The sequence below is a fragment of the Pterocles gutturalis genome, unplaced genomic scaffold, assembly GCF_000699245.1.
Source record: "Pterocles gutturalis isolate BGI_N339 unplaced genomic scaffold, ASM69924v1 scaffold37166, whole genome shotgun sequence".
Classification (NCBI taxonomy): Eukaryota; Metazoa; Chordata; class Aves; order Pterocliformes; family Pteroclidae; genus Pterocles; species Pterocles gutturalis.
The window spans coordinates 56,545-70,288 of NW_010106836.1; the positions used below are offsets into that span (position 1 = coordinate 56,545).

Consider the following 13,744-nt stretch of genomic DNA (forward strand, 5'->3'; position numbering starts at 1 on the left):
AGGAGAGGTGCTCCAGCCCTCTGATCATCTTAGTGGCCCTTCTCTGGACCTGTTCCAAGAGCTCCACATCTTTCCTGTGCTGGGGACCCCAAGCCTGGATACACTACCCCAGATGGGGTCTCACAAGAGCAGAGTAGAGGGGGACAATCACCTCCCTCTCCCTGCTGGCCACCCCTTTTTTAATGCAGCCCAGGACATAGTTGGCCCTCTGGGCTGCAAGCCCACACTGCTGGCTCATGTCCAGCTTCTCGTCCATCAGGACCCCCAAGTCCTTCTCTGCAGGGCTGCTCTCAAGGAGTTTTTCTCCCAGTCTATACAAGTACCTGGGATTGCCCCAGCCCAAGTGGAACACCTTGCACTTGGCCTTCTTGAACCTCATTAGGTTCTCATGGGCCCACTTCTCCAGCCTGTCCAGGTCCCTCTCTATGGCATCTCTTCCCTCTATGGTAGCAACTGCACCACTCAGCTTGGTGTCACCTGCAAATATGCTGAGGGTGCACTCGATTTCGTCATCTATGTCATTGATAAAGATGTTGAAGAGCACCAGTCCTAAGACAGACCCTTGAGGGACACTGCTTGTGACCAGCCTCCATCCAGACATAGAGCTGTTGACCACAAACAATCCTGTTGAAAGGATAACATTAAAATATAGATAGACATGCATCATATTTTAATTTAGCAATGTCTGTAGGGGGAAACAGTCAGAGAAGTGGTTGTGTCACCATCCCTGGAGGTGTAGACATGGCACTTAGGAACACGGTTTAGCGGTGGACTTGTCAGTGTTAAGTTTACAGTTTGGACTGGATGATCTTAAGGGTCTTTTCCAACCTAAATGATTCTATGATTCTATAATGAACTTACAATATAAGGTAAATTCTATATGGCAATATAACCCCTCCAAAAAATCTAAAAATACAGGGAGATAATTTTATCGTGCCCTATGTGAAATTACAAAATCTACAAAGATTAAATTCAGTATAACTAATATTTATGATCTTAGTTTCCTTAGGAAATTATAAAAAAGGAAAGAATGTAAATTTAGGCATGATTTGGGTTATTGCTGTGATGTTATCCATCCAGAAATATACTAATAGTAAATATGGCACTTCATTACTACTGAATCATAACTCTGCTGTAGTTTACTGTCCTTTTTGGCTGTATAATTATTCAGGTATTTACCAGGGAAAAATATAGAGCGCACACAATAAGTAGTCTTTTTGATTTATAAGAAGTTTCAAATCTAGATGAGCATATTTGGGCTGTTATGAATTAAACCAGTGATTTCTACAGGGATCTCAGTGTCTAAACCGAAGCCAAAAGACTTAGAAGCTTTGCATCTGCATCTGGATCAAAAACTTGAAGTTTCAAAATAAGATGCTCAGGGATCCTCTTACAGTCACTTTGATGAGAATCACCTTTACGTCAGAGGAAATGCTCAGCAACTCTCCCTGTACAAAAGCCCAGCATTTGCTCAGGCAAAAACTTGGTTTGACTGCACTGAGTATTGAATGTGTAAGGATTACAAACTGTATAATGAACTGTACTGCAGAAAAAGTGCAAATGATAACATTATGGAATGGATGAAAGCCATACTGAAGGTCACATATACGGCTTGGCTATACTGGTGTCATCTCATTGATGAGATGGCTCTCATCCAGGATCTCTCTGTTATTTATATGCAGTGGATATAATGCCTTAAAATGAGATAAAATGGCTTTTCTTCACAGCTAGCTGCTTTCATATAAAGGCTTATTAATTAGAAGAATAACTGAAAACATTCAAAACTACACTGGCGTTGCAATTCATAGGAAAACACAGTTCTCTTTTCTTACCGTAGTTTTTTCCAGGCAGTGAAGCAGGTGGTGGTGCTGCGTTTCAAAGGAAGAGCCAGCTTTGCCAACAAAGGCCTGTTCTTCTTCGCTGGAGGACTGTTGATACATAGAACTCCGTATTATTCTCATTTGTGAACAAGAAGGCTCTTATCCAAATATTTGATCAGAACTAATCTGGATTGTACACAGCAGCATAACTGCAATGCTTCATCTACATGGTATAACCCAAATTATTTTGGACCCAAGTTTTCTTTTGCTTATTTGTTTTCTAAACAAAATATTTTCTTTCTTTTTCTTGCACCTCCTTTTAAATGTTTCCATCTTATGTCTTTTATGCATGGATGGAATGGTACAATTTACAAGTGCAATCAACGTGCAAGCTTTGAAAGTTGGATCAATGCAAGCTTAAAATTATCATAAATTTCAGTGACAGTAAAATATATTTTTTCCTGGGAATGTGCCTCATTTGAAGGAAATTAAAAGTAGTTGCCCTCCTGGGATCATTTCATAGCACTAAAGAATTTGTGGTATTGCTGCTTACACAAAAATTCATGTCAGTCATCCCAATCTGCTGATCTTGGAAAGCATATAGCAGATGTTACTGACGCAGAATGAAGAATTAAGTAGAAAGCATCCACTGTTTATTAATTGCTTTCATAATTATTCATTAGAAAGCAGAAAACTAAATAGAGGAGGAAGTGGGATAATGGGAAAGATTACAATTCAACTTTGGGATATTTGAAATCTGAATGGCAATTAAGCTGTTTGGTGTCTTTTTAGTTCAAAGATTTGAGCTCTTTCAAGCAGGAGAGGAAGCGAGGGCTCTGACTGCTCCTCTTTTGTGCTACACCGGATGGACAGACAGCCCCTTCCTCCTCTTCTGGCTATAGGTTAAAGCGTTCGGCTTTTTAAGATGCATTGAACAGAAAGGGCATAGAGGAATGAAAGCCTTCCTGTATCCCTCAGGGAACTGCCTAAATGCCAGAAGATGGCAGGGATTAAAAAACACTGTGTCTTCAGTCTTTCTCAGCTGGCTGCAGCTCCGAGCAGCCAAGGGGCTGTCTCCGGCAGCATGGGTCGCTGCGGATCCCGGTCCCAGCTGCTGCCCAGGGCTCCCACCGCTGGTCCTGTCTTCCTCGGCAGGGATATGGGGGGAATGTGCTTCAGGTAACCTTAGATTTCGTTGTGTTTGAGGTAATCACGAAGACTCTCCTTAGAGCAAAGCAGGTGATTCCAGGGACCGCTTTTCACTCTGCAACACCCCTCTGTGCAAACGGTACCCCAGAGCTACCTCTTTGCCTCACTAATGATGAAGTCTGGTTTTGTCACCCATGTTCTACCTGTCTAAAACCAAATGAGACAAATCCAACCCACATCCTAAAAGGCAAAAGCTCTGTACTTTCTCAATCTTAATTACGTCTTCTACCGAATCTACCTCTAGAAATGTGGGTCATGTTTGAATCCAGCATTTCTATCTCGACACTTCCCTCATCTCTTAATACCCCACCATTGACTCTCATAAGCTTCCATTAACAATAGTAATTGTCAAATTTATCCTTCCTTAATCTACCTCTAAAGATAACATTGCCTAAAGACCCAAGTTGGCTTGCCCTGGAGATGAATAGAATAAGCTACCGCTGGGCTGTCATTAAGCTGTTTCTCTGGAGGTGGAGGATATGAAAACATTACCTGCTGCAGCTGGTTACTCAGTAAGCCATTTCGTTTGCTCTGCATGTAGGCATTAGCACTCCCACTCTTTGCTGCACGAATTCGAGCAAGTCTGGCTTTCTGTGTAAATAGACAAAAGGAAGAGTGTCACTTGTACTCATATCCATTATTCTGTTTATCTAAAACTGCTAATTGGAATCAGCTGGTTAAGAGTACCAATACCATAAGCACTAAGAGGCTGCATTGCATCTGCCCTCCAGGTGGAGCAAATAATAAGTGGCTTCCTATTTAAAATGCAAAGTTTTTATTTATTTGCATGCATCAGCTAATAATAACAATTATTTTGGAGAAGGGATTAGACAGATCAGCATGTAAGTGCCTCCTCTATTTTGCATTGCTGCAACTGTGCCACTCCTTATGTCTTGTGGATCAGGAACACGGGCATCCATCTCTGCTGCTCTCTGTAAAGGAGAAGAAATGCTTCAGAAAAACATAATACTGCAACTGCTGTGAGCTGGTTTCTCAGAGCCTTCTGGGTTTGTAGAGTAGCAGAATGTGATAGTGTTTTTTATTCTGTCTCCCAGCTAAGGTCCTGAATGCTCACCAGGCCTTTTAAAAGCCTTTTTACCTCTTCATCTCTATTGGTATAATCAGCCTTAATATGTGTCATCACTGGTCATAATCTGTCCATAACGTGACTTTTCAGAGACTGCAGGCATCAGATTGCTGTGAGAGATTTGAGATTTCTCAGGTGAGCTTCACTGCTTGTGAAGGTGACTTTCATTCCCGAGTAGATGATGGCTCTCATCCCAGAGTAAAAGGTGGCTCATGAGTGAAGGACGTTTTGCATCCCCTGACTTCTGTACAACAGTTAAAAGGCAACATTAGGGGAAACCATGAAGAAAAGTCTTTCTCAACCAATAATATGGAAAACAGAAGCTTTTAGGAGATTTCTAGGATGACATCCTGGTTCCGTAATTTTTGTAGCTGGTTACATGTATAAGGGGGAGTCTGGGTTTATCTTAATGCATTGTTGTTTGATTCTGAAAGCCAAATGCTGAGCAGCATCTGGAGTTGAATGGCGGTTGAAGCACAGAAGGAGACACAGTGAATAACTTGAAAAACTGTGTTTGATATATTAATAGGGATTTTAATATCTGATAATTACTCAGTTGATATTTTCAGAAAATAGAGGGAGTGTTACCACTACCACCTCCCACCACCCCAAATTTCTGTGGCATTAAATGTCAGCATGAAATGACTGAGAATCCCTGAACACTTACAGAGGAAGGCAGCCTGGTCACTGCAGCTGCCAGACCTCTCTGATATGATTAATAATTAACTATGAGGAATGACTCAACACCATGCTTCTTTGCACTCACAGCTGCAAACTCCCAGATCTTCTCAACAGTGAGCCAAGAAATTCATGACAGCTAACAGCAAACATGGCTAGAATCTGGCTTATTTTATACATCATGTACTTATTATCCTTTAATTGTTGTGAAAGAAAATAAGATGATGCTGTGCATGTGTGCATTACTGAGTCAAAAAGCTCACATGAGAGACTGTTGCCTGATTTTGTGATATATTGGCCACTACAGAATAACACATTGGTTTGCCACTTTCCTCAGTGCATGCAGCCTTTCTAGCTATACAGCTAATGCACCTTACTCTTGTGGTAATGAGCAAAGCACCTGGATCACCTGCACAGTGCTTGTGCACAGCTGAATTCCTACCTTCTCCTTCCTCCTGTTAGCACTGAAAAGACACCTGCAGCCCCACACCCCATCACCCTGGGTGGGTCTCCAGAGGCTGGACTGGGGGTAGATGTCCAGTCAGGACTCTTCCACTGAGCACCATGGCTGTAAGCCCTGGGCAGCCCAGTGTGCTGCAGCGAGCCACCTGAGAAAGCAACCCACCAGAGGGGCCTGGGGTCCCCAGGAATGACCTGAGGAAGGGGGAACGGATAACAGCTCCCACCCTCTGGGCTCACATGGGCTCCTTGGTGGCACATCCAGGGCCAAAGATGTGGTTAGGGCTGAGTCCTTGGGGATGGCAATTACAAATCCCCTTGGGCAGGAAGAAAACAGGTTATTTTCAAAGTGGAGCTCTTCAGGTGCAACACTGCATGATGGGCTGAAGGCTGGAGGAAGAGCTTTACCTGCACCACAGAACAGTAACGGGTTGGGACACGTGCACTGGGTTATGTTCATAAATATATTAAAGGTCTCTCTTAGCACTAGTGTTTAGCCTTAGGAGCTTGAGATGCTTTAGAGATGCCTTTGCAGGGTGTAACATGGAGTCTCATAAATAAGTGATTTCAGTCACAAATTTTTTAGCTGTGGTACTTTTCAGTGTGCTCTTTATACAGGGAGATTAGTTAGATTTAATGAACACACATTTTACATACATTAGTTATGCATTTCCTTTTAGTGTGCATATTCATTTTCTCTTGCAGTGATTGAAGTAATAATTATGGTGCAGCACCATTTAATAAAGAAATATAAAAAATATAACAGTTCATCAGACTATCTTAATATATTAATGTGCTACAACACATATAATATGAGGGTTGTACTTTTCATGTGAAGATTTCAAATTGCTTTGCAAATATTAATTTATTGTGTCTTAGAAAGCTTTTGTGAGGTGGAAAGTAATAGCTTACATCTTTCTAGCTGAGCCTCATTCAGATGGCCTGAATTTACATCATTTACCAAAGAGAAGACAATAAATCTGTTACCAAGACAGGAACCAGACATTGTGGCTTCCATACTTATACTTCAGCTTACAGAAACAGTCCTGAAACTGGAGGTGTTTACAAATCTGTTAAAGTGATAAGATTTCTTTTCAGCGCTTCTGCCTGATTTACATCAGAGCCTGGAGCATGAGAAGTCTAGTGACTCCTCACATTTCCTATCAAGGAATCATTAAAAGCTCATGTCAGCCACAGGATTTTAAGGGCTGTGCACTGGGGATTGAATTCCCATGAAGGACATCAAAATGATGGGATGACATCAGGAAAACTGTGATTACAGATGAACTGTATTTTCCTTTAGTCTGCAAACTGCATTTTCTTCCATGTACAACAGAAAGGGAGTGATAACAGCCCCTTTCAGCTACTGCAAAGCCCTTCCTAACTCTCCCCTTTCATGGAATATCTAGCAAAATAAAGAAAGGATTAAGTTCTCCTGCAGTAGATCATCTCTGCTGCAAGGTTTTCCCTGTTAGCCATTGAATGTGAAATTCTGATTTTGGTAATTTTTGCATTGCCTAGGACAAAACCAATGTAGCTGGAATACAGTTATTTTACTTATCCTGATTAAATTCTACCATAATCATCTTGTCTGAAACTTCCTAAAATAAATTGATGATCAGCTCTAATTCTTACCACATTCCTTGTATTTTCACAGAACTTCTCTTTTGAATACATTGCTTTTTTTTCTTTTTTCCTAGTTTCAAATTTTACAGCGTAGAGGTGGATCCTTGTCTATGGCTGCATTTACAGAAACCTTACAAAGGGAATTCACTGTTATTCAGTAACAGCTAGCTCTGTCAGTTTTAGAAATATAAACATTTATTTTCACAAGGTTTTAAATAGCACTAAGTATAGCGCTGTGGGGTATTTACAACATCCAGGTTTTAACATTCAACATGCCCTCAGATGTCCAGCTGTGTTAAGAGAGAGATTTTATCAGGAACACTTTAGGGCAGGGCTTACTGAGATACTGGGAATCATTTTTGGCAAGAGCCTCTTCAATTTGCTGTGCAAGAAGCACAGCCTACATAGCCTAGGTAATTTACTACTTAGATAGCTTCTGTTGTCTCTCTTCTGCTGCTCTTCAGTCTGTGTAACTATCTTACTGTCAAAGACCAAAAATTACTAATTACTTACCTTACATTTATTATTTTTTTAATGATCTTGTACAACTAAAAGATAAGAATTCCTTCACAGTCATTCTGTGTGTAATGGTTTTGGTTGGTATAGAGTTAAATTTCTTCATAGTAGAAGGTATGGAGCTATATTTTGGATTTGTGCTGAAAACAGTGTTGATAATGTAGGGATGTTTTAGCTACTGCTGAGCAGTGCTTACATAGCCTCAAGGCTTTTTCTGCTCCTCAGACTATCCCACCATGGAGTAGGCTGGGGATGCACAAGAATCTGGAAGGCAACATGTCTGGGACAGCTGACCCCAGCTGACCAGAGGAATATCCCAGACCATATGACACCATGCTCAGCAATAAAGCTGGGAGGTGTGGAAGTTGGTGGGGGCTGCTGTTGCTCGGGAGCTGGCTGCACATCAGTCAGTCAGTGATGAGCAATTTTTTTTCTTTTGCATCACTTGTGTTTCATTCCCCATCCCCTTTGTTGTTCCCCCCCTTCCTCCTCTTTTTTTTTTTTTTTTTTTTTTAAATTATTAAACTATCTTTATCTCATTCCATGAGTTTTTGCACTTTTACCCTTCTGATTCTCTCCCCCATGCCACTGCAGGGGAGTGAGCGAGTGGCTGGCTGGTACGTATGCCTGCCTACTGACGTTAAACCACAACACTGTGGTTCCTAGAGCAATGGCCAGAATTGTCCAAAAATCAGTCACATTTCTGTTTACATAATTTTTTGTTTGGCCTTTCATAAATCCATCCTATACATTTGCTTTCAAGTGAAAAATCAAGCCCACATTTTATGCTCTGATTTTCTAATTTTCAGTAATTGCAAATAATTGACTTCAGATTAACTGACAATAATTTATATGATGTCAGCATGCAGCAGAGAAGAAAAATGCTGTTTACTTTGTACATTAATGGATACAGAATTAAATAAGGTTCATATATTTGTTGAGTTGTGCCTTTCTTTCACAATCTATTCAAATTATTGTTCAGTAAATACAAGTTTTACATGCTTTTGTGCTAAATTCAAAAATCTTGGCTAAGTTACTCTGCTAGTTATATCTCTCCAACCCCACTGAGATTAATAGTCTATCTATCTTGTTTAAAGAAGTCATAATGGCTAGCAGGGTTCCCCACTGCAAATGCTCAGTTCTGGGCTGACAGTTGCTGTTAAGCAGTTGTTACAATTTATCCCAGAGCTATTTATATTTATCTAGTAACTAATTATTCATAACTAGACAGATAAATACATCATGCACAATCAATAAATAATAAAGCCAACCCCGTCTTCAGGATATATTCTGCTATGTAAAGGTGGAAGAGCATACTCACATGAAAGATTCAGATTGAATTTTATATATTAAGTGAGATTTTGGAACTGACAGTTGTTTAGGTGTTCTGTTGAGGAACCATGCAAAGTCACTCTAGGGAGAAAGTGACTGGGCAACTAAAATTAAGGCTCCTTCTGTCATCAGATAATGAACAGTAATGGGCAGATGGATCCACACTTAGGACTTGCTGGCTAAGAGGATACAAGGCTCTTGAATTCAAAAGATGCAGAAAAATAGATGTATAGAAAGGCAGGGAAAGCATCTATCAAGGCATGCTTCATTCAGGGTGAGGAAGACATTGGTGTCATAAGAGCTGCTGTAGTATGTTGGGATGGAGCAGACATCTGTTCAAACAGGGTAGTTATGCCTCCTCCTTTCCATTCCCTCTGCTGGTAGTCATCCCAGTGAATCTGACACTGTGAGGGTCTAGCCATATCGTAACCTTTGATACCTATCAAATATGGAATAGGAAATAGTATCCAAGCTTACCTAAACCCTTCTTTTTTCTTTCCTGTGTTTTCTTTTCCCTCCTTTCTTTTTCTTTTTACATGGATGAGTCACAACACATCTGTCATAACTTTGCCACCTGAAGGCGCTGATGGGCAACCAAAATAACTTGGCCACTTGAAGTTGTCTCTAGCTGAGACAAGCTCCATAAACAGGATTCTTCAAAACCGTTTCTGTTGTGATAAATCTGCTTGAGAAAAAGGCATAATAAGACTACAGGGCATAATTAGTTCTGCCCTGAATTCCAGTACCTATTTTGGATTATTTATTGTCAGGATAGGCCAGATCCTTGGACCTTTTTATCTGATAGAAGAAAATGTTCTGGTTATTTTACTTTTTTTTTTATTTTAATCTCTCTCACTCTTTTTTTTTTTTTTTTTTTTTTTTTTTGTTTCTATTGAGGTCTCTTTTACAACAATGTATTTCCATGGTTGGAAGCAGGAGCTTCCCTTAAAATGCATTCAAAATGAGATGGTACATAAATAAAATTCTCTCTTCCATCTCCTCCTGAATGTTAATGTGCAGCATCTTTTTGTTAGAGACAAACAAATGGAATTCTCTAATCTTGAATGACTGTGCAAAACTCCGTATATGCATATACGGATGGTCACATGGCTCTCAAACAAACCTAATACAAGTGACAAAATTTTTCTGCTGAAAATTACCAGTGCTTGTGGGACTAGATTTCAGCTCTTCACCGGAGAGCTTTCTCTTGAATTTCCTTACAACCCAAATGTTTTGCCATTTCTGAAGACTGCCTTGATCAAACTTCTGTATGAGATATTGATGAAGTAAGTTGCACAATTTCAATACAGAACTCTGTCAATCAGATGGAAGCTGTTGTAGCCAGCAGGAGGTACCATTGCCTGCAGGGGTTCATGCTGTGCTCCATGAAACAGCACCTTCTTTGAAGCTTATGTTCTTTGGCCTTAGAGAATTGAAATAATGTTGGTGCCTAGGGAAACATTTATTTTACAAAACTATGTAAAGCTTCTGTTGTACTGAATGACGAAGGAATTTCAAACTTCAATAATGTGACCTTTTTACTTGAATATTCTTATAAAATTCAGTAGAACCCTCCTGTGAAATGCAAGGCGGTACTTTATGGCTAAATATTGCTAAATATGGACTCTATAGTACCCAAGAAGCATTTTTGTTGATTTTTTCTTCAGTCTGTCAAAGCAATATTCAGTTTAGCATCTCAGTCATTTTAGATTGACAGAGATTAGCTCTGCAATATGAAATATCAGTGAAACACACAACCAGTGCTAAGTTAATGAGACCTCAAAGCCATTTTCTCCAAAGCAAGAAGGGCATGAACACAGTCAGAGGAAATCTCTCATCCTTACTGTTGGCATTGTTCTGGGGAGCAGAGGAAAATATGCTTGGCAGGATTGCCATTCATCACTTCATATTCCTGTTTGAAACATACAACAAGCTCACTGTTTTGCAAGGAGAAAAAGTCAGTTATCAACTCAAGCAATTTCTGTTCAGGAAGAGATTATGGGGAATATGAGCCAGTCTGCCAATCTAATTTTTGCAAGGTATTTTCTAGTGTCCATCTCTTTTTCACAGGCAAAGGTAAAGCAGGCATAGACAATTTTGTTTCATGACATGCAGTAGGAGACAGTTTCTATCTGAAGTAAGGCTGGTTGTGTCTGCAGTTATTATAAAAGCTCAGAACAGGTACATTGATTTCTGGGATCAAGCAGATCTGTTATCCGTGACTGGTGCAATGCTCGGAGGCACAGTAACGAAGCTCTGTGTTCTGGATGATGCATACTGTTCTTTCTCTGTCTGCTGCCATTATGCAAACTGAAGTGGAAAAATGCTCAACAAAAACAATGTAGTTGTAGAAGTGACGTATTCTCTGCATGTTCCAGCTGTGGGAGTGGGGAATGCACAGCTGGAAATAGCACATGAAACAAAATGGCATGCAGAAGGATGGGTGGAATTAGTAGGACAGGTAAGGTATGATATTTGGATCACTGAAGCAGCATATATTTGAAAACAGGTTTCTAGAAAGGTGCGACATTTCTGTGATACACCTGATTTCTTTTATGGCCATTTTCTTCATCTGAGAGCATTCTTCCAAGATGGGGCCATTAAAGGGTACAATATCTTAGTCTGGGCTTATGACTGACTTTCTTGGCCATGTATTTCTGTTTCTCCTGAATTTAAGATATTCTGGGGATGGTATCACTGTGGACATTTCCATGAAGAGATGAGTCAAAACAGTGACCTTTCTGCTCAAAGGCCAGAAAGAATTAAACAAATATTTTATATCTCTGAACCCGGTGCTGTTGTCTGTATGAGGCAGACGCAGCCTGGGGCAGCCTGTGTCCCCTGTCTGTGTGCGTAGTCCCCAGCCGTGGTCTGCCTGCACGCCTCTGTGGGCAGCGATCCTGCTCCCTGCACCACTGGAGACTCAGGACTTCTGAGGAGAGGCCATGGTACCACAACAAACCCAAGTGGTGACACCTCAGCTGTGGCAAGGTCTGTGTTGCATCTGGAGCCTTTTGACTGCCACTGGCAGAAGGTGGTGTGTCACGGCTCCCTTTGGAGGGCTATCTGAGCTGCTCCACACTATAGGGTTGGGTGAGGTAGATCAGGATTAGTGTTTCGGCGGTGATGTGGAAATGAAGGTGACTGCCCAAGTTTGTCTGCATTTCTCCTGGTAAATAGTTCTTCCTGGCTCCTGACCTTGCCCATATGGGTCAGGGAGGGAAGCTGTCTTGTAGACTTGGTTGATATTTTAGCGGGAGACTCTGCAAATCAAGGAAGCTGGGAAAAACAAATTTTTCTTTCAGCTTTTCCTGGTAAAGCTCTTTTTTCTGAAGCCTTTTAAACAAACTGAGGAGACAAGTTCCCCAATAATCAGATTCCCCAGAGACTGAACCTGGGAATTAAACGCATGGATTAGTGAAGCAGGCTGTTAGGGTAGACATTAGAAATCATTATTAGGTTTTTTGTTTGTTTGTGGGGTTTTTTTGTTTGTTTTTTTTTTTTTCCTTTTTTTCCTCAAGACTTTGGTAGAAATAAAGTCTGCCTGAAAAACACAGTAAAATCTTCAGTAGGTGGGACTGCAGCTATTGCCTGAAAATACTAGAACTACTCTAACAAGTAGAATGGGTTACCACAATAACAGATCTGTAAATTTTGACAAAAAAGATAAATGAACAGGTTTTTGGTTTTTTTTTCACTAAAAATAACAGAGTATTTGCATCTAGGACATGTGCTAGGCATGTAGCACATAAATATAGTAGTACCTTTGGTAAGAAGCACTCACTTTGAGGCCACACAGCATATAGAAAGTCATATTTTATCTATTGCTCAACAGCAAAAGGGGGAAAAATCAGGAGCTCACCTTTTGTGCCCTGCGCTTGTCTGCTCGTTGGTTCTGGTGGTAAATACGGCTGAAGTTGGAGACAATTACAGGAACTGGCAGAGCAATGACCAGGACCCCACTCAGGGAACATATTGAACCAAAAATCTTGCCAGCAATTGTCTTTGGCACCATGTCACCATATCTGGGTTAAAGAAAACACAATGCTTAGTAAAGACAAAATCTCTTCTAAGTACTGAATTTCAAGATGAATTGCACAGTAGATTTTACTTCTCTTGCAAATAATACTTGCTGCATATAAATAATACTTTATACACATATGCATATATATACAGCATGCCCAGTGTTGCGCAAACATAATTTTAATTTGAAGCTAATGTCAGGTATCCTGTCCATCAAACTGTGGGCATCTATGTTTTACCTGTTGTAGTCTTCCCAGGTTACCTCTACTGCAATGGAGAGAGAGACCTTGCTAAGGAAAAAAAATATCAGTGTTGAAGTTAAGTCCTCACTCTGTTTGCTTGTTGGAAGAACTCATCACTTTCCATCAGCAAGGTCCTAGGGAGACCACTTGGTATGTTAGATGCCAAGCTGAATAATGTTGTCTCATTTAAGCTGATAATAGTGCTTTCATTTAGGAGGGTAGCACATTTTTGGAACAGGTTGCCCAGGAGATGGTGGACTTTCAACACTTGTCTGACCTAATCTATTGTTGCTGATAGGCTGCCTTTGAGTTGGAGTCTGGGCTAGCTGACCTCCAGAGGTTCGAAAGAAATACAGTCTAGCTGAAAGCAAACCCAAAAATCTCAAGACATAGGCAAGCAACAAAAGAAATTCTAACTGCAAATCCTGTTAGGGATTACTAGGGCTACCACCTTTCTACATGACGCTGGGTATTGTTTTGTCCAGAAAGGAAGAACACAGTGGTACTGAAGACTATAGAGGTATTCCAGTAACAGCTTATTAAGAGATTTCAGCTCTTTGCACTCTGTAGACTGCCACATTCTGTAAGACAAGTACAGAATTACATACTGCAGAGTTTAATAAAGATATGTTACCTTCAAGTACCATTCTGTTTTTAACTTTTCTGGATTTTCAGTTTTTATTAAACTTTGTAGAATGTGAGTTCAGTATGCTTGTGATCAGAGAGACAGCACATTCTATATTGCAAAGAAT

The 13,744-nt window shown here is 40.5% G+C and overlaps 1 protein-coding gene across 1 annotated transcript in view; it reads right to left on the reverse strand.

Moving 5' to 3' along the window:
- LOC104472303 (potassium voltage-gated channel subfamily D member 2-like) overlaps nucleotides 1-12,752 on the reverse strand; it is a gene marked incomplete at its 5' end in the record, with an annotated part of 18,447 nt that extends 5,695 nt beyond the window's left edge. Inside the window, 3 exons of the mRNA XM_010087911.1 lie at nucleotides 1,833-1,928; nucleotides 3,522-3,620; nucleotides 12,590-12,752. Coding sequence (XP_010086213.1) covers nucleotides 1,833-1,928; nucleotides 3,522-3,620; nucleotides 12,590-12,752 — 358 coding nt within the window. The remainder of the gene's footprint in view (nucleotides 1-1,832; nucleotides 1,929-3,521; nucleotides 3,621-12,589) is intronic.
- Nucleotides 12,753-13,744: the final 992 nt, after the last annotated feature.